This window comes from Bolinopsis microptera, chromosome 13, assembly GCF_026151205.1.
Source record: "Bolinopsis microptera isolate Bmic1 chromosome 13, MBARI_Bmic_1.0, whole genome shotgun sequence".
Lineage (NCBI taxonomy): Eukaryota > Metazoa > Ctenophora > Tentaculata > Lobata > Bolinopsidae > Bolinopsis > Bolinopsis microptera.
The window spans coordinates 12,034,865-12,061,986 of record NC_087084.1 but is presented as its reverse complement, the minus strand read 5'-3'; the positions used below and the strand labels follow the sequence as shown (position 1 = coordinate 12,061,986).

At 37.0% G+C, this 27,122-nt stretch overlaps 2 protein-coding genes across 9 annotated transcripts in view; both read right to left on the bottom strand.

The window, feature by feature from the left end:
* The window catches only part of LOC134825055 (transient receptor potential cation channel subfamily M member 3-like), a 76,529-nt gene extending 74,576 nt beyond the window's left edge, over positions 1-1,953 (bottom strand). For 4 of the 7 annotated variants that reach the window (XM_063837170.1, XM_063837166.1, XM_063837165.1 and 1 more), the window contains exon 1: positions 1,826-1,947. Coding sequence is in view for 5 of the 7 variants with exons in the window: in XM_063837166.1 (XP_063693236.1) it covers positions 1,826-1,924 (99 nt within the window). In the remaining 2 variants the exon portion in view is untranslated. Of the gene's footprint in view, positions 1-1,825 lie in introns of all 7 variants that reach the window. The other 3 variants (XM_063837159.1, XM_063837163.1, XM_063837168.1) reach the window with 2 other exon arrangements.
* Positions 1,954-17,789: 15,836 nt separating this feature from the next.
* Positions 17,790-27,122, bottom strand: part of LOC134824705 (citrate synthase, mitochondrial-like) — a 102,943-nt gene continuing 93,610 nt past the window's right edge. For both annotated transcript variants that reach the window (XM_063836680.1, XM_063836681.1), the window contains 9 exons: positions 21,358-21,527; positions 20,929-21,204; positions 20,591-20,700; positions 19,755-19,840; positions 19,448-19,593; positions 19,050-19,157; positions 18,609-18,710; positions 18,278-18,355; positions 17,790-18,091 (listed from right to left, as the gene is read on the bottom strand). In XM_063836680.1, coding sequence (XP_063692750.1) covers positions 18,002-18,091; positions 18,278-18,355; positions 18,609-18,710; positions 19,050-19,157; positions 19,448-19,593; positions 19,755-19,840; positions 20,591-20,700; positions 20,929-21,204; positions 21,358-21,527 — 1,166 coding nt within the window. In that variant the 3' untranslated portion in view covers positions 17,790-18,001. The remainder of the gene's footprint in view (positions 18,092-18,277; positions 18,356-18,608; positions 18,711-19,049; positions 19,158-19,447; positions 19,594-19,754; positions 19,841-20,590; positions 20,701-20,928; positions 21,205-21,357; positions 21,528-27,122) is intronic.

Genomic DNA, 27,122 nt, shown 5'->3' with positions numbered 1-27,122 from the left:
CGGAATTGTATAGTAATAACATAATGAGAAGTGGGGTGTGGCACGTCTGACTGCAGCCTGACTGCAGCCTGGTACTGCACTTTTCAGCTAAACTGTCTAGGAATTAGAGGAAACCCTGATATCTGCTCAGAGTGGGCCATAAGTCAGTGTGCAAAGGTTTGTGCTTATTTCTCAGTAACCTAGAGTGCCCGATTATGGCCCACCCTGTATGTATCAGAGGTTGGTACATATATTTAATACTTATTAATTTACTTCTTATACTTATAGTTGATATAGAAAACAGAGTTGGCGAAACTGTCTCCTTGAAAGCTTGAATAAAGTTTGATAACTATCAGATGAATAAGTTTAACTGTAATCAGAAAGTTAGCGAAGTGCGAGTTGTCAATTACTCTCATATCGGTGAATAGAACCCGATATAATAGAGCATGATACTATCATGCCCCATACAATCATGCGTGATAATGAATGTATCGATTGATTTTTTAAATTCTAAGCACATACAATTTTGAATTACATGAGCAACTGCTGAGAAGTACGTTGATCACGTACGTTAGCAAAAAAAAGTGATTTATAGCTGCATTGTTTAATTTTTAGCTGACGAAACATTTTGTCTAGCTACTATATTTCTTTTTAAGAATCATGTAATACAAATATAATACTGCGTTAATTTATAGTGAAGACGTATTACAAAATGATACTTGCAAGACAATGAAGAAATTGCATATGATTAAATAATTTGTAATAATATTATATTACAATTTATATAAAGATATAAGTACTAGAAAGCCTTTGGTAACAGGGATGAAGCTAGTAGTATTCTTTGAAAGAAAGTTTTAATCGCATAAAAAAATCCATCCCAACCGAAGATACAGCCGATTTAAATGTTAAACACTTTTTAAAGTTTAAAAACACAACGTAATATAATAACCACAAAGCCGATCAAAATGCCGTTCCAACAGTCATTGCACGTGCACGTGCTCATTTAAGCACCGTTGCTATGCAACCTTTTGATTTTTTACCTAACTTCATATTTCTCGTCTATTTGCACGTGGGCGGTCGTACATACATCTTACTTATAATTCAAAGAATTATCTTTGTACGACCTCCCACGTGCAAATCAGATGGGAAATAGGAAGTTGCATAGTAACCACGCGGTAATGGTGTTGAAACGTGCACATGCACCTGTAATACTAATGATTGTTTTAACGTCATTTTTATCGGTTTTGTGGTAATTACGTTGTGTTCTGTGCGAGCTACATTTTAATGGGCTGTATACTCGATGGTGACGGATATTTTTTGATGCTATAAAAACTGACTACCAAAGAATATTATTACCTTCCTCCCTGTGATCACAGGCTTTCTAGTCATTATTATAATTCAAAGAATTATTTTTGTATATATGCTGTACGACCGCCCACGTGCAAACTAGGTAAAAAATAAGAAGTTGCAAAGTAACCATGGTAACGAGGGTTGTTACACGCACGTGCAAAGATTTGCGAGCGACATTTTGATCGGTTTTGTGGTAATTAGTATTACGTTGTGTTCAGTGCGAGCAACATTTTAATCGGCTGTATCTTCGCTGGGGATGAATACTTTTGGATGCGATAAAAACTGACTGCCAAAGAATTAGAAAAATACTAGCTTCCTCCCTGTGACCACGGGTTTTCTAGTACAAGTACAACTACAAACATATAAATTCTTTGAATTATAAGTAAGACGAGAAAGCTCGTGGTCACAGGGAGGATCAACCTAATAGTATTCTTTGGTAGAAGAATACTATACCCCCCCCCCCCCCCCCCCCCCCCAGAACAATTTTCAATCATACCTGATCGGTGATGGATGAAGCAGTAGTCGTAGACTCATGCGGAATAGTACGATAATCTCCAGGGGTGCCTGCAGCTCCAGTATCTCTCCCCATCGACATTGCCTTAGTTCTTCATGTCTGCTGTTATTCAAATCAGATTAATCAAAAAGTAAAGGCCGATCTATCAAAAATCGGTAATACCAAATGAAAAGAGGCCCACTATTTAAGCCTAAATTATAGTCGATTATGCAAGTAACTGCTTAACTGCTAGCTAACGACTAAAAGACACATTAGTACAATGCGAGACATCAAATCCAGGATGTTATTATCTCTTCAGAACAAAATAACCGTGATAATCGTCCGAATCTCCAAATGAACTTTTCATACCGTTAACAATTATAAAATCAACACAATTCTTACAATAAACACGACAAAAGTAATTGAACTGGCAAATTGGTTACGGAACAAAAACGTTAACGCAGACATGTTAAACTTAAACAGTTTAACAGTTTAGCAATATACTAATATAAGAAGTTGTTACTTTATATCACTTACTTTATGTTTAAATTCGGACAGTGAATGTTACCGGAATCATCGGTGAATATAGCTACCGAACCTTTAAATTTATCTTGGGGTTACTCGAAATCAATATTGCCATTGGTCATCACTGTCTATTTTCAACTAAAATAAAGTACGAAGTCTGAGAGAAACCCCCGTACAATACTGCAAATTCATATTTCCAGCCTCTAATGGGAATTTTAAAACTATGAAGCAGGTGACAGGTCTGAAAAGTTACCAAATTTGTAACGTACGTGACGGTCAGGCCTCATTTCTAACGCAGTACAGAGTGCAATTTATGAATTGTTTAACCCATTAGGGACGACGAGTTTTAAAGTTTGCCGATTTTGATGCCGTTTAACACACTAGGTCACTTTACAGCAAAAATGAGATATCCAAAAAAGCTAATCTGTATCTCGTTTACTTTAAAAGATACAGCTATGGTCGCATACGACCCACTCGTCCGGGTCGCAAACGACCCATCACGGTTTTTCGGCTTTAACTTCTGAAACAAAGACGTTAGGATAAAATAAAAACTGTAGCATAAGTTAAAAACATATGGTCAATACTGTGTAACTCTAACTTTTTAAAAATAAAGAATTTGGGTCATTAACGACCCACTCGGCTCACTTGCTTATTACTACATATGTCCATGTAACTTCTTGAATTCAGCCTAAAGCATGACATCATAAGTTCAAAATCGCCTCTCAGCAAGTGATAATCATCATAAACTGCGAAAAATCGGTTAAATGGGTCATTAGCGACCCACTAAGACCACAAAATTGATTAATTAAATATAATGTTGTCAATCTTTTACAAATATTAGTATAAAAACATGTTATATCTTGGTCATTACTCCTGTACGTTGATTTAAATTTTAAAATCGATCAACTGGGTCAATAACGACCCACTCGGAAATTGAACCACGACATTAATTATCAGTATCATGTTGTTCTACCATCAAGAAAGACACTCGTAGGTCTTAATTCCACGCAAACCACGGGTGGCTGACTACTAGCCCTTCTGAGATCTGGAGTCTCACGGTAATCTGCAGATCACGTCACCCAATGACTGACGAATAATGGGCAGAATTGGATTGATAGGTAGGTGAGTTTATCAGCTGTTAGTACACGACCGTAATGTCGTGAGACAGCAAACAACATGCCTATCTTTTCCCGATTCCTAGAACGTCCAAGAAGAACTATACAACTGCTGGATTCAGATTTCAGATGGCTGCATCTACTCTCTTCGCAGCTCCCTTTCTTTACTTCTTAGGGGCCGTTCATATATTACGTAATCACTTATTGGACAATTTTTACGCCCCCCCCCCCCCCCCCCACCACATAGCTATTATGTCAAAATTACACAAGCTTAATCATTTGGAAACTCCCCTCCCTCTCGGCCGATTACGTAATACTTGTTTTCGTTTTGAAAGCTGCCTCGTTGTTGCGGGGTTTGTTACCCAAAACGAGGTAGTTGTCTGAGAGATTGCAGGTTGCAGCACCGCCAGCCAAATGGGGGGGGGGGGGGGGGGGGGGGGGCTTTTTCCTTGTCCTTCTTCACAGAGCTGTAGATGTAGCCATCTGAATGCAGCAGTTGTTTAGTTATTCTCGTACTTTCTAGGAATGCAAAAAACATATTGGCATGTTGGATTAGAATATGCAATTTGACCACTCGTCTTTCAGTATTTACCCAAGGTTACATGATATCTCGTATACTTCGTTCAGGGGATTTTTCTTGAGTGACATGATCTGATCACCGTGGGACCCTGGGTCTCAAGCGGTGGGTTGTAGCAGGTCGTTTACCAAGATTCGAAATTGACGAAAAAGGTAACAGAATCTAATAAGCAACAACAACAGCATGGCTATTACCTAGCAAGTTAGGAACGAGGGCCGATTCCTTTTCTTTTGCGGCACGGCCACGGTCCTTTCGGTACAGATTTCCACGCACCATAGTATTATAGTCAGGACGCAACTCCAGGCATATGCAGTAGTGTTATTCTCGCAGCTCTTTGATGAGTGATGACGGCCCTTCAGTTGGCCCTGGATCTCAGAAGGGCTAGTAGTCAGCCACCCGTGGTTTGCGTGGAATTAAGACCTACGAGTGTCTTTCTTGATGGTGGAACAGCATGATACTGATAATAATTGATGAGGTGGTTCAACTTCCGAGTGGGTCGTTATTGACCCAGTTGATCGATTTTAAAAGTTAAATCAACGTACAGGAGTAATGACCAAGATATAACATGTTTTTATACTAATACTTGTAAAAGTTTGACAACATTATATTTAATTAATCAATTTTGTGGTCCTAGTGGGTCGCTAATGACCCATTTAACCGATTTTTCGCAGTTTATGATGATTATCACTTGCTGAGAGGCGATTTTGAACTTATGATGTCATGCTTTAGGCTGAATTCAAGAAGTTACATGGACATATGTAGTAATAAGCAAGTGAGCCGAGTGGGTCGTTAATGACCCAAATTCTTTATTTTTAAAAAGTTAGAGTTACACAGTATTGACCATATGTTTTTAACTTATGCTACAGTTTTTATTTTATCCTAACGTCTTTGTTTCAGAAGTTAAAGCCGAAAAACCGTGATGGGTCGTTTGCGACCCGGACGAGTGGGTCGTATGCGACCGCAGTTAGTAAACAGCGTCTAGCTCTGTTTGTGAACATCTGATTATCACGGGCTTTTCATATGTCTCAAGGAAATCGTTGCCCGCAACTATTTTGTCCTCAACAAAATAAGCCTACATAAAGTTTTAATGTCCCAATCAAGGCAAGAAGTAAAGTGAAATATTTTCCAATTATGACGACTAATTAGCCTAATTATTTAGTTGTTAGTAATTAATTGGGTCTCGACTGGAAAGTCAATAATGTAGCCCAATAAATTTTGAGCATATGTGCGAAAGATTCGTTGCGTTTAGTATTATGGTTTGTCCTCTATAGCCTCTAGAAAAGGTGGGTCGTAAACGACCCTATCGTCCCTAATGGGTTAAGCTTGCAGGTAGTTTTGAGTGAAATGTTTTAAAAACTTGCCTGAATCTTTAAATATTTTCACAGGTGCAACTTGAAGCATCAAATAACGGAGTAGTTCGCTGTTTATTAGTCTCATGATTGAAATACTGATATCTGGATATTATCCGGTTGGAAGAGACAAGGACAAGTGAAACAAGGAAGTTAGGAGTAAGGGCAAATTTTCGGCGTCAACGCCATCTTCAGGCTAAAATTGTTATAAATGTTAGTATATAATAAATGCTTCTATACTAGTTAAAATGCTAAATTAAAATTACACACACTGAATACAGGTTACATCAAATGGTATTATAATACATTACAATAATGTATTATGTAATGTATTATAATACCATTTGATGTAACCTGTATTCAGTGTGTGTAATTTTAATTTAGCATTTTAACTAGTATAGAAGCATTTATTATATACTAACATTTATAACAATTTTAGCCTGAAGATGGCGTTGACGCCGAAAATTTGCCCTTACTCCTAACTTCCTTGTTTCACTTGTCCTTGTCTCTTCCAACCGGATAATATCCAGATATCAGTGCAACTTGAAGCGATGTATAACAGAGTCGTTATATTTTAATGTTGCCATGGGGTGGTAAGTCCCCATTCATCGCAGCCCGATAGTTTTGCTGCCTCATAATATGAATAAACTTTAAGTTGAAGTTTAACGAGTTTAATAAGAATTTTTAAACTTTTTAACCTTAATATTAATATTTTGGGAGGACACCTAAAGGTGTCCTCCCAAAAAGCTTGGCGCCCCAGAATTAAGCCTCCGTTAACGTCTGCCTCAAACCACGTGGCTGATTAAGTATAACTTACGATTTGTCGCTTTGTTATTCAAAGTTTGAAAAACTGTACGTATAATTACTCATAAGAGAATGTATATTGCATATGATTATGAGAATGATGAACATGTCATAGTGTTAGATGTACCTCGTTATAACGCGCTTTGCTATAAGAATAACAGTATAAACTTAAATGTGAACCCCGTTTCGTTACAACGCCGTTTTTTTAAAGCAAATTGTTTTCTCCCCCATTTACCGTATCACGAATATATCCGCAAATTAAAAACATTCCATTGACTTAAAGTCATACTGTACAGCATAAATTTCTACAAGACGAAGCTCTTCCAGTTTAAAAGAGTAACAAATGAATCTAATATGTTCACCAAAGTGACCTAACACTGGCCTATATGCATGTGACCAAATGTGCGTGCATAACTGCTTGTAATATAAACAAACAGCGGTTTGCATTCTAATTGAAGATCTAGCTTTCAAAAAGTTTGAGTAAATCTGGCTCATTGGGAAGAAAATTTCTGTAAAGAGAAAGTTGAGACTCTATAATCATGATAATGCCCAAGTTGTAGAAACAGCTTTGAACTTTGGAGTCATTCCAAAGCCATTTTAGAGAAGATAAACACTTTCAAGGCTCGACCGGGACCAATTTTTTGGTCGGGACCGGGACTGGAAAAAAAAACTTCCGCTATTGCCATCGGCAACAAAATTTTACTTGCCATAATGATTCGATATAAAACCAACAAAATATCACCCAGCCTGTTTCATTTGATGACTGTCACTTCGCAGTTGCAAAATGTTACTAAATCATCAAAACTTTAGCTACTCATTCGTATTCTAACTAGCTGTTTCATCTTCTGATCATTCAAAATGGTATCCAGTTTTATTTTTAAATATAGTAGAAAGATCAAAGAATGTAAGTTTCATGCAACTGCTTATGATTTTGTCTTATGATCATTTAAGTCTTTTATTTATGTAGTCTTTTAGGCTTTTTAAAGATTTATACGCTCAGCTGTATCTAAATTCTTAACTTATGCTTCAGTTATACCTGGCTTTACTTTTAGATTATAGGACAAAACATATTTATTTTATGACATTAGATAAGTTTAATTTCATCCAATTATTTGGTTGACTGCGTTTGACTGAAAATATGGTACCCTCATTGGACTATTAAAGTTGAATATGGAGCTTATAATTAGACCTCCGTGCTATGTAATGAAACATATAAAACCACTGACGGATACCATTGAATATGATGTAATTCGGGAATAATTAGGCTACAATGATATTGTAATTAAGGTATAAATAACTGCCATGGGTTCATATAATTCATATATTTCAGAAATAGTGGCTTTTTACCACTCACGCGAGAGTTTTCTCTCTTACTCTCTTACTCTTAGTCTCGTGTTTTAAAAGCTAACAGAGTAAGTAAGTAACTATACCAGATTATATACCGGACTTTATTTTAACGGACATTTATTGGACGCTGGAAGCCCTACCGTTCATTTTATTGTCCATTTACAATGATATAAAGTGAGTATGAAAGGAAGGAAGATGGTCCGTACTCCGTACTAAAAATACAAACTAGTAGTACTACAAGATAGTAACATGTTAACAACAATCAAATGTCAATAAGTAGTATATTGTACCAAATAGCATTATTGGAGTGGACTACTAGTACTGGACTTAGCGGCCCCGGCCCCATCGACCAAAATTGACACAATAGAACTTGTGTGATCTATTATTAGATCGTTGCGTTAAGCAGTAAAAATTTAACATTTTTACTGCTTAACGACTTCTGTTCTTGCTTACTGTATTAAAGTACGTGCATATTAAGAATCGATTGAAAATTTATTTGCTAAAATTGAAAAAAAAACGCTCAAAAAGATGATAATTTCGGATTTAAATGCCCGTTCAAATTATGTCCGTTCACGCAATATCCGCGGTCAAATTACGTCCCATAAGGTATAATATTGATCATATAGCGTAATAATTTTGTTGTAATATTTGTTGGAAGACTAGGAAGGCCTAAAAATTAAAATGAACTTATTTTTAGTTTTAAGAAAAGACTTAATATTAAATATTAGGAATTAAAGTATAAATAGGTTGTATGCCCTGATAATTGCCAAATGAAATTAATGATTTAGAAAAGTGCAACAAGTGTAGGGAAAATTTGTAATTGTATCGGTACAGATTACCACATTTATCTTTTAATCAATGCAACAATTGTCGCAGGCATGCATGGCTCATCCGCGGCAGTCCACACGGCCAATGTTTCAACCGCGTCAATAATTGTCACTGACTATTTTGTATTTATGAGCTGTGCCCTATGGGCTATGACCAATTAATCCCGTTATCGAACTTTACCATTGCAGAGAAATAATTTTAGCTCACCTCTCCTCGACCACTTTCTAATCCGCGCTGATTTTGCATTCGTGTCAAGTGCTATAAGTGATCGAGTCTATAGCTATTCATAAATCGTTTCTACATCTCTACGAACGTGAAGATGACAGGATGATGAGTGCTTATCCAACAACATAGAATCCCTGATAATATGTATTAAAACAAACAGGAGTAAACACACAAAAATGATCAATGAATTAAGATTAGGTCGGAAACTGCAGCAGTCTTACGGAATACGGATGGCTGCCACGCCTGTCAGCAAGAGTTACACACTCGCTGCAGATGCTTCAGTTAGGATAGTAAGGCTCTGTTCCAGTTTAAATTGACCTTTCGTAATTAAGTGTGGATTTGTGTGCGCTAATTAGGGAAACTGAAGATCGATTAATTATCCTATTAACGAATTCGCTACTAGTTCTTTTTATACAAAAGGTGTTGCAGTTGCATGAGACTTCTTATGTAGAGCAAACTTATCAGGATCCAGGAACATCATTTTCTATCGTCTGTCTTGTGCAAATGGCTCTATCATCTATTATATAGTGTCAGTTCTAGAACTTTTACAGCTGATATGTTCAAAATTGTTCATGCATAGAATTAAACGGAAAATAAACTTTCCTCCAAAGCTTATTGGGCGGCGCTCAGCATGCATGTCATTCTTAAGGTGCCCAGGTACTCAGCTCCAAAAGCAAAATAAAATAAAAGTGGTGTAAAGCAGCCGCGAAGTATTTATAATAATTATTAGGAGTTTTATTGGCAGGATTCTAGTACCCAATTTATATAGTGTTGTCAAAACAATATCATGATTTGGAAGCTTTCCAGATTTCGTGTTAACATTAAATGTCACTGGCTAAAAATTAGGTCGGATTAGCCGGTAGTAGCACCTACTTTATAGTTTAGAATAACTTATTTCCTTTGTTTTACTTTTTATGTGGCCTCGTTTTTCAGGGTTCCATAGTATATCAGGATTCCATAAGATCTGTTCATGCAGTAAAACCTGTCTCATCCTGCGCTGCCCAATATTAACAATGTCAAACCTTTGCTGAAGCGGCTATAATAGCCAAAATCGCGATCGTTATTAATTATACTTCTGATGGCATCTTGGCAGTCCATAATCCATATCCAGTCCGTTTATCACTTAATTTGTCGATGTTGACCGGCAGACTTGTCACATTTGATATATGTAAAGTTGAACTGTACAGGTTACAGGTGTGATATTGGATGCTCACTGATTGACTCGACAGCTCCGCTCCAACTTGCCCTGTCTCGTATTATAATTTGGAGGGAAATATTCATTGCTTGGATTCATTCCGTGGTTCATAATGTGTGAAACCTTTTGCCACAGTTGTGCTAAAAGGTTGAACAAATACCCATTAACCAAGTCTCATAAATTATCTAATTTCAGTGGTATAATCTTCTCCTCTTAATGTTCTCCGTGCCTCTCAGCCGATGGAAAAGGATTCACTAAACTGGGAATCGATCTGTAGGCTGTCATTAAAATTTAATACCCAACACACTAGTCCTGACGTAGTGTATAACATATTCAATATTGTGAATAATTTATGAATATTGTGAATAATTTATGAAAATGTTCCCCTGTCATCATATCGCGTAATATTTTCATATTCATGATTGGCCAACCACGCGAGATTGTACCGCAGTTGTGATGCTCATTGCCCTGCAGTAATTAAATAATCACAGCTGGAGTCTGGACCAGAGTTGATACATCAGAGCTTTAGTGGCTTGTCATATAACTGGCTTTACTAGTGACACTACGCTATAAGTAATAAGTATACTCAGCTTCAGCGTGTTTCTTTGTATTTAAAACAAAACCCTACAACTTCAGGCAGTTTTCTGTAACTCGCTAACCGATAATTTCGCCATTAGAACTGTTAAATATCTGCCTTGTGAGTTGTCACCACTGTATATGAGCTGAAGCTAAAACCTTGTCACTCCAGAATCTATATTTCTAGTCTTGTTCTGCTCTTAGTCTTAGTCTTACCTGTCAAAAAACTTTACTTTGAGATTGGCAGCTGAGATCTAGAGACTGCAGTGTTTGGGGACTTAGCCTTATACTATTAACACATACGTTTCTAAAGCTAATATACCAGCCCGAAGGGTTAAAATGTACGCTTATTCGCCAGCAGCATCTCTACAGGACTCTATAGATCTAGAGACGGAGAGAAGTCTCCTGATAACGACTATTTTCTGCTTCCTGCATTTCTTTCTAGCTATTCTCGGCGTCCTCTGGTACGTTGGTCTTATCAAGCTAATTATTTATCTCATGCCATTGAGAAAGTCAGCAATGATTGTCATGATTCATAGGCAATCTGTTATACTTTCCCAATCAGAATCTAGAAATCATTTTCAGGTACTAATTTTTGTTTGGCATGTGACAAAAGAACATTAAGATGCAACTTTGTTGTTGTTGTTGTTGTTGTAATCTGTATTATTTCAGTAATTTCAGTGTTATTATTGTAGCTCTGCTGGAACCGTGGACGGAAATAGACAACTTTACCTTCGTTATGTGTGTCAGCCTCGCCTTCAATAGGATGCTTTGTTCTTTCTTTGTGTATCCAGTCAACGGGTTCGCGGTCGCTACAAACAGGTGCGCTGTAGCTATTTATTTTGACTTTGTTAATGGACTATTTACAAACTGCACCATTGTTAATATTAATGATTCGACGAGAATGAAAAATTAATACAAAATAAAATACAAATATAGCCCACTGAAAGAATTTCCTTGTGTTTGACTAGCTACAATGATTAAGCAGCTCCAAATGTACCCTAGGTGGAAGTTAGGCAACATGTGGTGCTGGACTATGGGGATGTCCTCCATTTACTTCTCCAGTTTATACTGTGTCCAGGTCTTTCTCATCATCCTCGACAACATCGTCTTCCGGTATTCAGGTTCGTGCTGGCAAGGACCCGGATCCGAATTCAGAATTTAGTTATTTTTCTTGCAGTTTTGTAAATGAGGAATTTTATCCAAGTTATAAATTTAGCAGATCATTGAATACAAAAATGTAAATATCCGTCCCCTCCGCAGATATTAGAAAGATGATAGCCGTCTCGCTGAGTAAGAAGATTGCTCTCGTCATGTGGGCTGCTCAACTCATTCCACAGGTTTCTGCTATAAGTCATGTGACATGGTTCAGTGTTTCCAACTATGTCAAACCTTGTACAAACCTCGTAAATCTCGTACGTAAACCTTGTAAACCTTGTAAACCTTGTAAACCTTGTAAACCTTGTAAACCGTGCAAACCTTGTAAACCGTGCAAACCTTGTAAACCTTGTAAACCTTGTAAACCTTGTAAACCTTGTAAACCTTGTAAACCTTGTAAACCTTGTAAACCTTGTAAACCGTGCAAACCTTGTAAACCGTGCAAACCTTGTAAACCTTGTAAACCTTGTAAACCTTGTAAACCTTGTAAACCTTGTAAACCTTGTAAACCTTGTAAACCTTGTAAACCGTGCAAACCTTGTAAACCTTGTAAACCTTGTAAACCTTGTAAACCTTGTAAACCTTGTAAACCTTGTATACCTTGTATAAACCATGCTATACTATTCTCATGTACAGGTGTACCCGTTCTGTAACACAGACTGTGCTGGATACCAATTCAACACGGACGACTCACCACGTGACCAGTACAAACCACGTGACCAGTACAAACCACGTGACACACCAAGTGACCAATACGGATTTGATCCTGTTAGAGGAGGCTGCTTTGAGCGGTGGGTTTTTACTTTCTTGTAATTTTAACTTTTTTTTTTGTTGGGGACTGGCCCGTGGTACCAGCCAATGTTTACTCAAAAAATATATATAACATCAATGGTAATATGGTAATAAGAAATTCATCCCCGTGGGGCACATGCATAAATATAAAAGTTTAAAGGAAATCTCAAACTATTCAGTTTAGACTCTACCGGTAAAGTATGCAAGGAAGGTTTATAACTTAAAGTTTTATTTTCCAATGGTTAGTAGGTAAAGATTAAAAAAGTAAAACAAGACTGAGCACTTCAAAATTTGTAGAATTTGTAACTTGATTTGTAATACGCGGCGATAATAAAAACGAAGTTACTTGATTATTTTCATGATTCAACTTTAAATTTATTGTGCCAACATGCAGCACTCAACAGCCGGGTTAGCCCATTATAAAGTTATAAATGGACAAATTTAAGGCCATTATAAAATTATTTGTTATTGTGAGTTCGGGCTGCAACAATTTATGTTTTAATTCATAGTCAATAACACTTATTGAATTTTCAGATTTATTTTTTTGGGCTGGAAGTCGATCCTGACAGCGGCAGTAATTTACATAATCCTTCCGTTGGTAATAATAATGGTTTACTATTTGGTACTTCTTTTCCAAGAAGAGGCCAGACGAAGACTCGCTATAACAATTAATAAAGGTGGGATCATCAAAATATTTTGTAGAACCGGCAATTTCATTTTAATGTGACCAGCTCAGCAGTTTGTTTTTTACATTTTATTGGCCAAATTGTAAGTTTTAAATGCATAATCAGAAATGTTTTTTCAGGTCCTTTGGATAAACCGCAGGTTCATTTCAACTCTAAGACTCAGATTTACCAAATTGTAATTTATATTATATTCATGTTTCCTCATCTAATCCTGGGGATTGTATCCTTTTCTACTAGCTCCAAATTCAAACCTATGTAAGTAATTGCTATTAAGGGTCGTTCACATATTACGTAATCAGCCGAGGGGGGGGGGGGGGGGGGGGGGGGTTCCAAATGCTTACGGTTGATTACGAATAATAACAATTTGACAATATTTTAATTCAAATTCCACTCAATTTCACTCTGATATGTGATAGAATTTAAAAATTGATCGAATATCCGGCCTTTTATAATATAAATAGTAAGTAGTTTAGAAGGTGCTTGGCCGGATATCATAACAATGAGTTCGCAGCTCATCAAATAGTGTTTTCTAGGGAAAAAATTCAAGGGGGGGGGGGGGGGGGGGGGGGGTCAGGCCATGATTACGTAATATTGCTGTCAGGAGGGGGGAGGGGGGGGTTGGGTCTTGATTACGGTTGATTACGGAGGGGGCCGGGGAGGGGGGGTAAAAATTGCTAAAATATTGATTGCGTAATATGTGAACGACCCCTTATATTATTGTTTTATATTTGCGTGATCTATATTTCTGCAAAAAGAACATTAGCGAATTTCAATGATTTCTTTCAGACTTCATGAATCTGAATTTAATTAACACTAACAGCGATTTAAACTAGACATCGCGAGTGGCGAGTGGACTTCGGTTATGTCATAAATTGTTAACAACATGCGTGCTACTGCTATTCCAAAACCTAGGGGGTAGGGTCAAGTAGGTAGGATTCAGGTGCACCCGCAATAACTTAGACGGATCTTCACAGACACAAATTTGAAATAAATTTATATCTAAAATTGATCAGGTATCATGAGTTGGATATGCTGTGGATGGAACTGAGCTCGGTAGCAGTGCCAGTCTCTTACTTGGTCACGTGTCCTACATACTTGAAACACATGGCTCACACATTACCTTGCTTACAGTGGCTACAAAACTGCTTTTTAGGAAGGTGCACTATAGTTTGCCACTATAATAATTGTATTTATCTTATGCTGCAGTGCAATTTTTATTAAAATCACTAGGCCATTCAGAACATTTTTAATTTTGTCTAAAAGTGTTATTACGGCTACGATATTTTTGAATATTTGTAATACAGTTATGAATGAGTATTGAGTTATCATACAAGTTTTGCATATGATTCAAGAGTGTAATGTCAACGATATAATTTCCTCAACTAGGTCGGCTAACAAGACTCCATGCTCCACCTCCACTTCAGACACCTCAGACTCTATCAGATCCCCTGCCCCTATTATCAGGGTACTTTCCCCTGAACTAGTCGAGATGAGCTTATCTGCCTCTTTCCAGTCCCTCTGCCATGCTCTTCCAGGTAAAGTTTAAGAGAAATTAGAAAACCAAGACATTTTCACCAGGTCTATTTTTAACAGCGAACATTATTTGGTTATAATTCGGCCAGACTGAAAACCTTAAGGGGGCCGGGGGGGTCTTCATCAAAATTATCTCGAAATCGACTTTATAGTTGTTTCTGATAGAGGGGAGTGATATCTATCAGATGCTTTTGGTCCCATGGAAAAATATTGTTCCTAGCCGAAATTATCGCCTGTCTAAGGTCAGCGCTTATGTGTAATTGTATTGCGCGAGCGATTTTCAATCGCAAATTCTGAAAATCGAGTCTAAAAATCTATCTTCTCTCACATTTTTTGAGCAATCACCCTGAAACTTTCAGGATATGTTCTAGGGACCATTTAGAAGAGAATGATCATACAAAATTTTGAGATAGGCCTTTGAAAATGTTTTATTCAATTTTGAAAATCTTGGACCTCAAAAAATTGTAAAAAAACGAGGTCCAAGATTTTCAAAATCAAGAATAAAAAATTTTTAAAGGCCTATCTCAAAATTTTGTATGATCATTCTCTTCTAAATGGTCCCTAGAACATATCCTGAAAGTTTCAGGGTGATTGCTCAAAAAATGTGAGAGAAGATAGATTTTTAGACTCGATTTTCAGAATTTGCGATTGAAAATCGCTCGCGCAATACAATTACCCATAAGCGCTGACCTTAGACAGGCGATAATTTCGGCTAGGAACAATATTTTTCCATGGAACCAAAAGCATCTGATAGATATCACTCCCCTCTATCAGAAACAACTATAAAGTCGATTTCGAGATAATTTTGATGAAGACCCCCCCCCCCGGCCCCCTTAATAGAAAAACTAAATTATATCACATCTATTTTTCAGACTCGGATCAAAAAGCGACAAACATTCAAAAGCATCCAAGCCCAAAGGAAACGACAACTTTAGTATCGGAACCAGTTTCTCAGCCCAAATCACGCTGGTATCAAGGACGGACTAAGTCAAGCTCGAAGGCGGGCAGCTCCTTAACAGTAGATCAGTTTTCCTGGGACGAAACTAGCACGTCCACATTTAGTGGTCCAGAATATCTTTGAAAGATTGGGCACTCTCACTCAGCAGTTAAACTTAAACTTGCATTTTCCACTTCTAGTTCTATAACTGAGACAGTATTCGCTTCATGAAGTTTTTTAAATATTGTAAAACTGAAAGGACCCTGAGAGAAAAAAAACTAATTTGGTCACGCGAAAAAAAGAATATATTGTTAATTCTTGGGTCTGATCGGGTTGACTATTATGTATTACTTATACTACTGTACATACTAGCAGGAACTCGTTTATTGTCTTAACCTATAATAAGTATAAGTATAACTATAGAACTATAGGCATAGCTGTGGTGGTGTCAAAAGACCACTTGGGGGCTGGGGCTCCAAATTTGGAGACCTGGAATTATTATATTACCTTATATATACCTGAATTTGAAGTTCTTATATTATTCATTGGCCAATTTTCTATTAAACCCTAACCGTAACGAGAAATTTAACCTACTTCCGTATATGGCCATGTCACGTGATTGAAACAGTTTTTCGTCGATGACTCCAAACTCGTCAGGGAATCATTTCAACCTTATGTCATGTTGGGTGATTCGGAATCAGCGTTGAAAATCATAATATATATAATAAACCAATATATTGGTTTTGCAACTGCCCGAGGCCCATTTATTCAATAGAATAATCTCGAAGTTCCACTTCCAGTATATACTGCTAAATCGCTCTACTAGTAGAACGATTTAGCAAGCTTGTTGCAACAATAGCAAGTAACACTAACAATTCAGATTATATTTCCATTCTGACGTGTCCTATTCGGATCAGATTTCAAATTCGGACATGAATGATGAACGGTCGTTATTTTTTCGGTCACCTGATTCGGGCAAAAGTCGTGTCACTATCTGTGGAAGAATTTCTACCCCTTTACAGAAACCTGACAAACCCACCGTCTACCATGAGCTTTATAAGGGACTGTTAAAAGAGTCTAATTATAGACCTCTAAACCTGATGAGCGGTATAATAGCAACATTATATCCGTGGTATTAGTAAATCAATACACTGGACCTTGGAACAAAGCTGATCACGGATGTGCAGATATTATACTGTAGAGTTCAGAGCCAGAAGATGTTAATATCTGTTGTTTAATTGTTAATGATAAAGCACACTCAAAGGACGACCTAAGAATGGCTAGGTAGAATAAACTTATTATAGTAGTGAGAGTGAATAATGAAACAATAATACCGGTATTAATTAAAGGACTGCCATTTGCATTAGAGTGATTTGTGAGATGATGGTGAATCACTCTACACAGGACTATCATTAATCATGTTTTGAGTGTTCTTTAGATGGCTCTGACTGACAATTCAAAGTCCTTACCCTACCGGCTGCTAAACCCAAACCCAAGCGAGAAATTTGACATACTTCCTTGTATGGTAATGTCACGTGATCAAAATAGTATTTCACCAAGAACTCGTCAGTTAGGAAAGCACTTTCACCCTATGTCATGTGAGGTTATTCGGAATCCCTGTTCAAAAATACGCCGATTTGAACTGTTATCAACTCCTGGGGGCCAGTGTAGGGTGATTTGTCATGTTAGGAACCAAGATAACACCGAACATGCACTAAAATTTAATTAACACAGTAATTCCCACTAGGCAGTGGTCGTCACGTACCATGAGTAGCATGCGCGGCTGTCGCCATGGCGCGCGCATGCTATGCTCATAGGCAATTGGCTTTTGAATAGTTTTAAGACACCGCTCGCCAGGTTTTGAATTTCGGTAGACCCTTCAGACGGGTGTCATAACTTGAATAACTTATATTTGGAAATTAACATGCCGGGCTGGACAAAGCAGAACCTCTTCTTAGTTCTTACCGCATCTATCTTAACTGGGTACCACGATATACCCGGCCTCTACTTTCCCCAAAGCTTTAGTCAATCAGCCCTTGTTGTGCAAGAATATTATTTATCAGAGGCCATATCTCATTCGGTGGGAAATGTAAGTACTTAGTACATGTTATTGAGCCGCATTCCATCGCAATACATAGTATGTGCACAATATAAGTTAAGTGTAACTAAGTTACATTTGACTAAGTTAAATTTAAATGAGTTACGGCAATTCCAGCTGAAGGATGGATGCAAATTGTAATGCCGAATCTTTCTCAAGTTAAAGAACAGCTTAAATTATACGGTTTCGTTTGGTCGATTACGGACAAAAAAGATAATTGAATGCATTGTATAACAAAGAAATTCGAGGTCAACTAACTACAGTAACAATATAGTACAAAATGAAGATATAAGTTGCATAAATTATTATTCATAACTTAACGAAATTATTATAATAACGGAAAAATGCAAAAAGCAATCTAAGAAATTTGGGACCTATAATATTTCTATTGTTAATTGTTATTAAGATTTCTATTGTTCTGGAAAAGGGTGTTTCTACAGTTTGGCTCCGGTGAATTTGATAAGGCCATCAGTGCTCATTGATTTAGGTCGTTCCAGTGGCAGCCCGAGGGCTCGATCCCAAACCTGAAGTTTAAGGTGTTAGCAAGAATTTAGACAATTAAAATGTCAACTCCGATTACAGAACTTCAACTCTGATTACAGAACTTCAACTCTGATTACAGAACTTCAACTCTGATTACAGAACTTCAACTCTGATTACAGAACTGATGACAGTGAGAAATGTTAAAGTTTGATTAGCTGAACACTCACAAGAGATGAAAGTACTCCAAGAGCTCTCGAGACACCAAACATAACAGTGTAGTAGGACATTTCCTTTAGGGCAAAATGCTGAAATAGAGAAAGTAATAATAGGAAAGCTAAAAAAGACTTTAAAAGAATACTTTTCAGTTTTGTGAATTGAAGAAAATTATCGAGGAATTCGATAAACCAACATAAGGTCCTAATATTAAAAAGTACAATAGTCTCTCAAAGACACAGTATCCACACATGTGACCACACATGTGACCACACATGTGGCCATATTACTAATTAATGAATAAGTAATATTAACTAATTTTAATGTAAACTAAACGACAGTTACCTGCAACAGGACACCACTGTGAGCATCTACATTGGGCCAAGGGTTCTTAGCTTTACCCTGTTCTAGCAGTACACCCGGTACTATGCTGTACAGTTGAGATACCTGTTAGTGATTAGCAATTAGCAATTAGTAATTAGTAATTAATAATTAGTATATAGTAATTAGTTGTCGGCGTCATAATAATAATCAATAATCATTCATCTAATCTAACGAGCTGCGAGGGGTGTCAATTGTCGAAGTACGATTTGTCATGCCCCCATTGGCCATTTGGTGCACTTACACTCAGTGTATTTTTTTACATCAAACGTTTCTACATTTTAAAGAATTCGATCATTGTCTCTTCAAAAAATTACGAAATAATTTCAACAAGCAGTTAAAAACATATTGCACAATCCTAACATGTTAAAGTTAATGTTAAAGTAACGCAAGAAACACACGAACCAGTTTGAAGAGAGCGTTATCAGGGAGATGCTTGAGAGCAAACTCTCGCTGACACGTGTAACGGGGGTCGGTCTTACGGAGCACTGCGTGTCCGTACCCTGGTACTACCTGAATGTTTTGTATTAATATTATAATAAGTTGGTTAAGGTATCCCTATTATGTGGCTAGGTATTCACGTCTCATTTAAAAAGGTTGTCTTACTTATGATTTTTGAAATGTTCAAGAGAAAATGTTTAATTTGGAAGAATTATTTAGTATAGCACCTACGACTGTTAAAATCGCGCGTCCGACCTTCAAAATCCCATTATAGATTAAAAACTTTTAAAATCCAGCCGAATATTAAAAGTTGTAACTGAGTAAGGCGATTATAATAATCGGATTATTGTTATCGAACGGACCTGTCCGCTAGCGAGAGTATTCCAGATGAAGTCCCTGAGTTCTGCATCAGAAACCTCTCCTCCGAGCTCCTCTTGTAGCTTAGTTAACCACACCAGAACTTCTTGGTTAGCCAGACCATGTAGTGGTCCTGCTAGTCCGTTCATGCCTGGGGTTAGTTCATTTGTTAAAATGTAAGTTATATACTATTATATTCAGCAAAATGAATCTATCGTTTTCGACGAGTTTATCTGAGAAAGTATGGAAATTTAAGAATCTACAAAATCAGATCTACTGGTATGATCTAGAAGGGGATCCAGAAAATATTACCGGCGGCGAAAGAGAGATAAGGGTCAGAGAGAGCGGAGCCCACTAAATGAGTAGTATGAGCTGACACGTTACCACCCTCGTGATCACTGAAAAAGGGTCATGTGACTTAATAATTTAGACATCGCAACTCATATTTTGGTTTATCTACGGTAGTTACCAGTTTAAGTTTTAAAATAGTTTTTTTAAAGTTTCAGGGTGATTGCTCAAAAAATTTAGGATAAGATAGATTTTTAGACACGATTTTCAGGGCAGGCGATTGAAAATCACTCGCGTGATACAATTACACATAAACGCTGACCTTTGACCGCCGATAATTTTGGCTAGGAACAATATTTTTCCATGGGACTAAAAACAGCTGGTAGATATCACTCCCCTCTATCAGAAACAACTATAAAGTAGATTTCGAGATAATTTTCATGAAGAACCCCCCGGCCCCTTAACTCCCCGGGGATCTGGATATGTCACCATCCGGCCCCCTTAAATAACAAAATAATTCCTTTACTGATTGCAAAAATACTGAATACACTACAAACCAGTGAATGATGAGATAAAGTTACAAGTTGCATAAATTATTATTCATAACTTAACGAAATTATAATAATAACGGAAAAATGCAAAAATTAATCTAAGAAATTTGGGACTATAAATTTAATGATTGCTAAAATACTGAATACAACACCAACCTGTAAATGGTGAGATAAAGTTACAAGTTGCATAAATTATTATTCATAACTTAACGAAATTATAATAATAACGGAAAAATGCAAAAATTAATCTTTAAAGAAATATGGGATTATAAATTTACTGATTGCTAAAATACTGAATACACCAAAAACCTGTGAATGGTGAGATAAAGTCGCATGAGTTCTATGAACTTGGGGTCAGTGAAGCCCATCATGTGGGCGTAGTTAGCGGAGTAGTCCAGAGAGGAATCAATTGGAGCTACCTGTTAGGAGGTAGAGAATTAGTGGTCAATTAATTATTAGTTAATTAGTGAGGTGGCGAGTTCTAATGAAGATCTCAAAGTTGAACTGTAACTGTCGTTGGTGAAGGCTTTCATTAGAAAGTGATACGAATGTTACAAGGATCGACCGGGACTAAGCCAGGACCGTACCGCAGAAATAAACGAAGATTGTTACCACTACCACCAGCTTGCAAATAACCCTTTACTCACTTGTCCGTCGTAAAAAGTATTCCTATAGATAGCAGCAGCAATGGGTGGCAACTTAGCTATCAGATCCATGGCATCCTCGTACGTGGTCTCCCAGTACTTAGTCTTGTGGACTCCCTCCGAGTAAGCTTTGGCGAACTTGCTCTCTGACTGGAGTGCGGTGACCGCAGCGCTGAGTTGAGACATGGGGTGGAGTGTGGAGGGGAAGTTCTTTATCATGTTAACTACATGCGGGGGGAGGTCCGCGCGAGCTGCCCATTCTGCTGATACTCCTTTTACCTGAGGAGGAGGGGGTGAAGTGGGAGTGGATTAAAGATTAGCACCATTTTAAACTTCAGAATCTAACGGCGTTTATATCTAAATAATCAAATAATTTGCTTGACAAAAGTAGCTGACAAAGATTAGAGTCGTTAATAAATTAGCAGGTCACACCTGTTCCTCGGTGGGTATCTCTCCAGTAACAAGTAACCAGAACAGTCCCTCTGGTAGAGGTTCCTCTCCCTCGGCAGCGTGGGGTAACTTCTCCTGGCACTCTGGGATTGTGTACCCTCTGAACCTGATACCCTCATCCGGGTCCAACACACTAGTCTCTGTTACCAGACCTGGAGGAGTAATTAGTAATTAGTAAATAGTAATTAGTAATTAGTAAATAGTAGACTATTTAACATGTATTAAAATTCATAATGATCAGGGTAGAATGAACCGTGGACAACCGTCAGCATTTCTTAAACCACTCACCTGCTGACCTAAATTTACTAAAATGAGAAGTACGGGCTATAACTAGTCGTACTTATTTGACGGTGTTATACGTACTTTTAAATTTTTATTGAACAGTACTGTCCAAAAAACCATGCGCGAGAAAAATTGCGAAGTAGGACTTCTGACGTAAACTTGTTACCCTAAAACTTGACCACTAGACATAACATAAACAATTAACATGACTATAACTTACTAGACATTCATTTGATCACTAGACATATGAATTATAAAACTTGATCTGCAGTGTTCGCTCAGCATTACTTTGCTATTCTTGCTAGATATTGTTCCTGAAGTGGCTCAAATTTTCTTGATGTCATTTCTCCCAGTGACATCTGGGAATCGTGCACTTATTCTTTTATGAGATAATATAACCATACAACATTCAAAAAAATTTAATTATTTGTGGTTCTGGTTGACCCTAATTATGTTTTGTAATTTTGCCCATAATACTAATAGATCAGAATACACTATTAACAGATATACGTGGATTGGGCTTTTGTCATTATCAATTATCTTACTATATATAAAGCGAGACGATAGTTTTCCGTGCCATTTTACTGACACCACGGCATCAACTTTAACGCGACTTTCCGCAAAAACCGTCAAAGATATACAACTGGGTCAAATGCTTTAGGGTTATATATTATATACACCGTTTAGGGTTAAATTATACGGGTTCCTGCTAGTGATATTAATCCTTAAGTCATTATTGCACAATATGTTCCAAGTCAAAAGTTTTTCAAAGTTTTTCTGGAAACCACTTTTCTCCACGTTTCATGCTACCCTGTTCATTATTAGCCGAAAATATTCTTTCGGTTTTCCGAAGTCCGCACCTCAAAACATTTTTGCTTTTTTAAGGATTCGAGTTAAAACGTGACGAAAAATATGCATTTCAAGATTTGAGAAATACATTATTTTGAAGAAATATCTGGCAAAAATCCGGCAAACTTTTGTGAAACCGGACCGGAACCGGATATTGAATCCGGATATCGAATCCGAATATCAGGTCGGATCCGGATTTAATATCCGGTCGATCCCTACAGTCACACGGTCTATCAACTTGAGCTTGAGATAATTATAAATTGTTTGTTGAGCAGCTTGTGGGAGAGCAGAACTGGAATTGTAACATGTGATAGAGTGGTGACGGAGTGAGGATTGTTTATTTTTTCATAGCCAATTTTTCAACGTCTTAGGAATCCTTAGTTTTAATACACGCTAAATAATACAATTTTCAAAGTTGTCTTTGTTGAAATTTATTTTTAATGAAAGCAGGTAAATAACATTCTGTTAACGAAACATTCTTGTAATGACCAGGCCTACATTCTGTTGAATATGCAAACGGACAACAAAACGCTATATGCTATCAGAGATGATGGGGAGCGGTCACTTCTTATATTGTGGAACTTTATAGTTATTCTGTCGTCGGTCATAGGGGACAGTATCATTTTGATAGCGACTATTAAATACAAAGCCATCAAACTCCATAAATTGGTATTAACAGTGATGCAACACATGACTGTTTGTGACTTAATGCAAACAGTATTCAGAGTGTTCCCTAGTACTATGGCAATAATATCAGATCGTTGGGTTTTTGGAGAGTTACTCTGTCATGTGCAAGAAAATGTTGGCTTGCGTTGTAGTGACAGTGCTTCTGACATGTGCTATGACCACTCTGAAACTGATAACAGTGAAGTATCCTCTGAGAACTAGGGCCTGGTCTACACGGTTAGGACATAACATCTGTTCTGTTTTGTGGCTCTTAATGCTTGGTTGGTACACTCCATTAATAGTCATGAACTTGCTTTACATCAGAGATACAATCCACTTTAGCTACATACACTATCATTGTGCTTATGATCTCGGCTCACCCACTGTACCAATCTGGTATACATGGTACTTTCTTATCAGTATTGCTGTGTTAAATATCCTCTCCTACACGACATTAATTGTTACATCAGTTCTCCTCCTGATCGTGGTTAGTAGAGCTGCCTCCCGACACGTAGAAACACTGAGATGGGAGGGGGTGACCACAGTACTGCTCACTGTCGGAGTGTTTCTTATATCTTTCGTGCCGTATAGTGTGTATTTAGTGACATTACCTTGGGGAGTTAAATACAGCACCACTTCCATTCGAGTAATGTATCATCTCACTTACCTGAATATAATGGCTAACTTCTTTGTGTACTCCCTTAAAGTGCGAAGTTTTAGACATTTCCTAAAAGTGAAGACTCCATCAAAGACAAATGTCCCTTCCACGGCAGAGATCATGACAAACAAGACAAAGACCCAATCCAATGCAAGATCTTCCAGAGGTGCAAGGTGATGGTAACCTAATTCCAGCTGCAGAGCTACAAGTATTGCAGTTACAAGAGGATGGGATACAACAAAACTTCTCAGATATTTTGGAAACGCCTGTTCAATGAGACAGCTTCGTAATATTTTATACATAAAAATGAAACTACATTACTTATTACATAAATTATGTATCATAGTAAATTAGTGTTCCATTTCTACCGTTTTTTTCGATGTGATCTTCGATTTTAGGATCTTTACAGTGTCTCTATCTTATAATTTATTACTGTTTTTTTTACTTTTAAAATTGAAAATGTTTCAATATTACCAATAGTTACAGAAAATTTTATTATTATTAATATTATTATTTTATCGTTCATAAGTTTTTGATAACGTTTTTGATTTTCATTGAAAATTAATTTGAAATCTTTCTAAGGTGACAAAATTTGTCTTTTATTTCGATTTCCGACATATTTGATATTCTAACATATTTCAGCATATCTAACACATTGAACATATTTCTCATGACATATACTAACATATTTCAGCATACTTAACACATTGTACATTTAAACCTCAGGACGTGATAACAGAGAAATGTGACTTAGAACAGATAGTCTTCGAGCTCTTATCGGTAAAGATGTGGTCGCTACAGCTGGGCGCGAGATAAACGCCCTCGTTCATTTCTGTGGTATGTTTCGTGAATTTTATAGTCTTTTTTGTAGTGTTGTTTATGTCCACAAAAACGCTTAGTATTTTCAATTAGAATATTTATAAACTCTATGTATCAGAAATGTTCATCAGAAACATCACAACAATGCGACTCATAAATAATGTTCCTATCCGGATATTACACATCAATATAATTATATTCAACTAACAGAGCAACTTAATTTCTATAGACACGTTGAGAATAGAGGTACCGGAGGATGGGACAGGTCAGCTGGAACTATTAGGAGTTAAACTCTTCAGTAAACTTAACTCCTTCCAAGCTAGAGAAGTTACTCAGTACGAAGTGGGTGATCCACATTGGAAGAGTGACATTTAGTTCCTTCAGACAGGTTCTTTGGGTGACGTCACCAAGTTTTTACCGCTGCATCAGCTCCAGTTACTTCAGAATGCTGCTGCAAAAGCTGTCACTGGTAAATATAAACATGACCATCTTGATGATGACCTGATAAAGCTTCACTGGTTAGATGTTAAGAAAAGGATTGTCTTCAAAATCTTGTTACTATCTCACAAGTCACTGTTAGGATTGGCACCAACTTATCTGCAGGACATGTTCAAGTTTGCTCATCATGGTCACTCATTGAAGCTTATTGTTCCTTCTTGTAATTCAAAGTTTGGTGAGCGTAGCTTCTCTGTAGTGGCTCCAAAGATCTACAATCGTCTGCCTGTTACCATCACCTCAGCTCAATCTTTGGAATCTTTTAAAGCTTTTATAAAAACTTACCTTTTCAAACTGTCTCCAGATGAACTTGAAAAACTTTATCGATAACTACTGTGGTCATATTTGGAATTCGATCTTTACATAACATAATATATTTAAGTACCATTTTCGGGCTTTAGTATTGACGATATATTTTCAAGCATATGTTATCTTTAAGCTCAGTATTCATGATATTTTCTGGGATGACTAGTTCAAACACTGCTGAGTATAAGTTTAATCTTAAAAGCGGTGTTATTAAATTTCAATTTATTATTATTATTATTTCCTGCATACCCTTAAAACTCTTTGAATCTTCGATGATGATTAGGGACTGTCAATAAATAAATCATGTTTTCAAAAATCAATCAATTACTGACCAATAAGAATCACATCAACCGAAACATTTTCCTTATCTTCTAATTTTCAGTGCCCATTATAATCTCTCTGCTGTTCCGAGGAATCAACGCTTTCCAAATCATCAAACAGCTCCTCTCCCGCTCCACCACGTGCACTACTCCCAGTATCAGATCACGTGACGTCACGCCTGCACGTGGCCCTCATGGCAATAGACTCGAAAATGTTTATATTCTGATCTTGATTAATGTTGGATATTCTATATTTTACGTTTTTATGTAGGTCAGTATTTGTTCAGTATTTTAACATTTTAGGGCAGATTTTTAGCGTACGATATTAAGTGCAGTATGGTAGTGTAGATGATTACTTTTAACACCACTGTTTTGGTTATCGGGAGTCTAGTTTGGGAATGTTTAGAGATTGCAAACAGTGAGTTTGGGATTGTTTCGACTATCTGGGGACACTTACGACTTTAGGATTAGGCCATGGAGACTGAGAGAGGGCAGTTTAGTTTATTGTTTTGGGGATTCTGAATATTGTAGGGAGATTTGAGGAGTATTGAGATTGTAATTGCAAATTCTATATCACGTACCCAAATTAAAGCATTTTCTCTTCTCCCCTTCCTCAACCAGATTCAAAGGAAAAGAGTATTTTATTGTATGTAATTGATAGTGGGAGTAAGAATGTGGGACTCGAACCCTGAACCTTGTGCGCAGAAGGAGGAAGCTCTACAGACGCTACAAAGGGAATTAGATAGGAGACTTTTTGTGGTAGTTTTTATCATAAGGGACCCGATGCGTGCCATAATATTACCATACTATAAGAAATATTGCATTTGATAGGTCAGCTTGGTGAAGGATGCAGATTACAGGTTACTTTATTTCATTTCATTTATGACCTGGTGAAAAGCGTACCTGAAAAAAAAATTCTCTCCTGAACAGAGCAGCAGTGAACTCTCATTTTATCACATACAGATCAGTTATTCCTATATTTAACATTCCTTTAATGTATGTATAATAACATGATAATAATAATAATAAGTAGGAATTTATACATCGCTTTATAGCCATAAAGAACTCAAAACCCAAAGATTCAGTTCAAACCATCTAAAGCGACTCATGAGTAACATGTACATAAGAACTTATTTTTATGAAGTATGCATTTTATGAGAAAGGTAATACATGATACTTATACAAATACGTTTTCAAAGAGATGAGTTTTTAGTTTCTTTTTAAATAAGACGATATCGGTTAGTGTTCTCAATTGATAAGGAAGCTTATTCCAAACAGAGGGTCCGCAGTAGCTGAAACTTCTCTCAGTTTTACTATAGTTTGAAATAGGAGGAACATTTAGGAGGAAATAG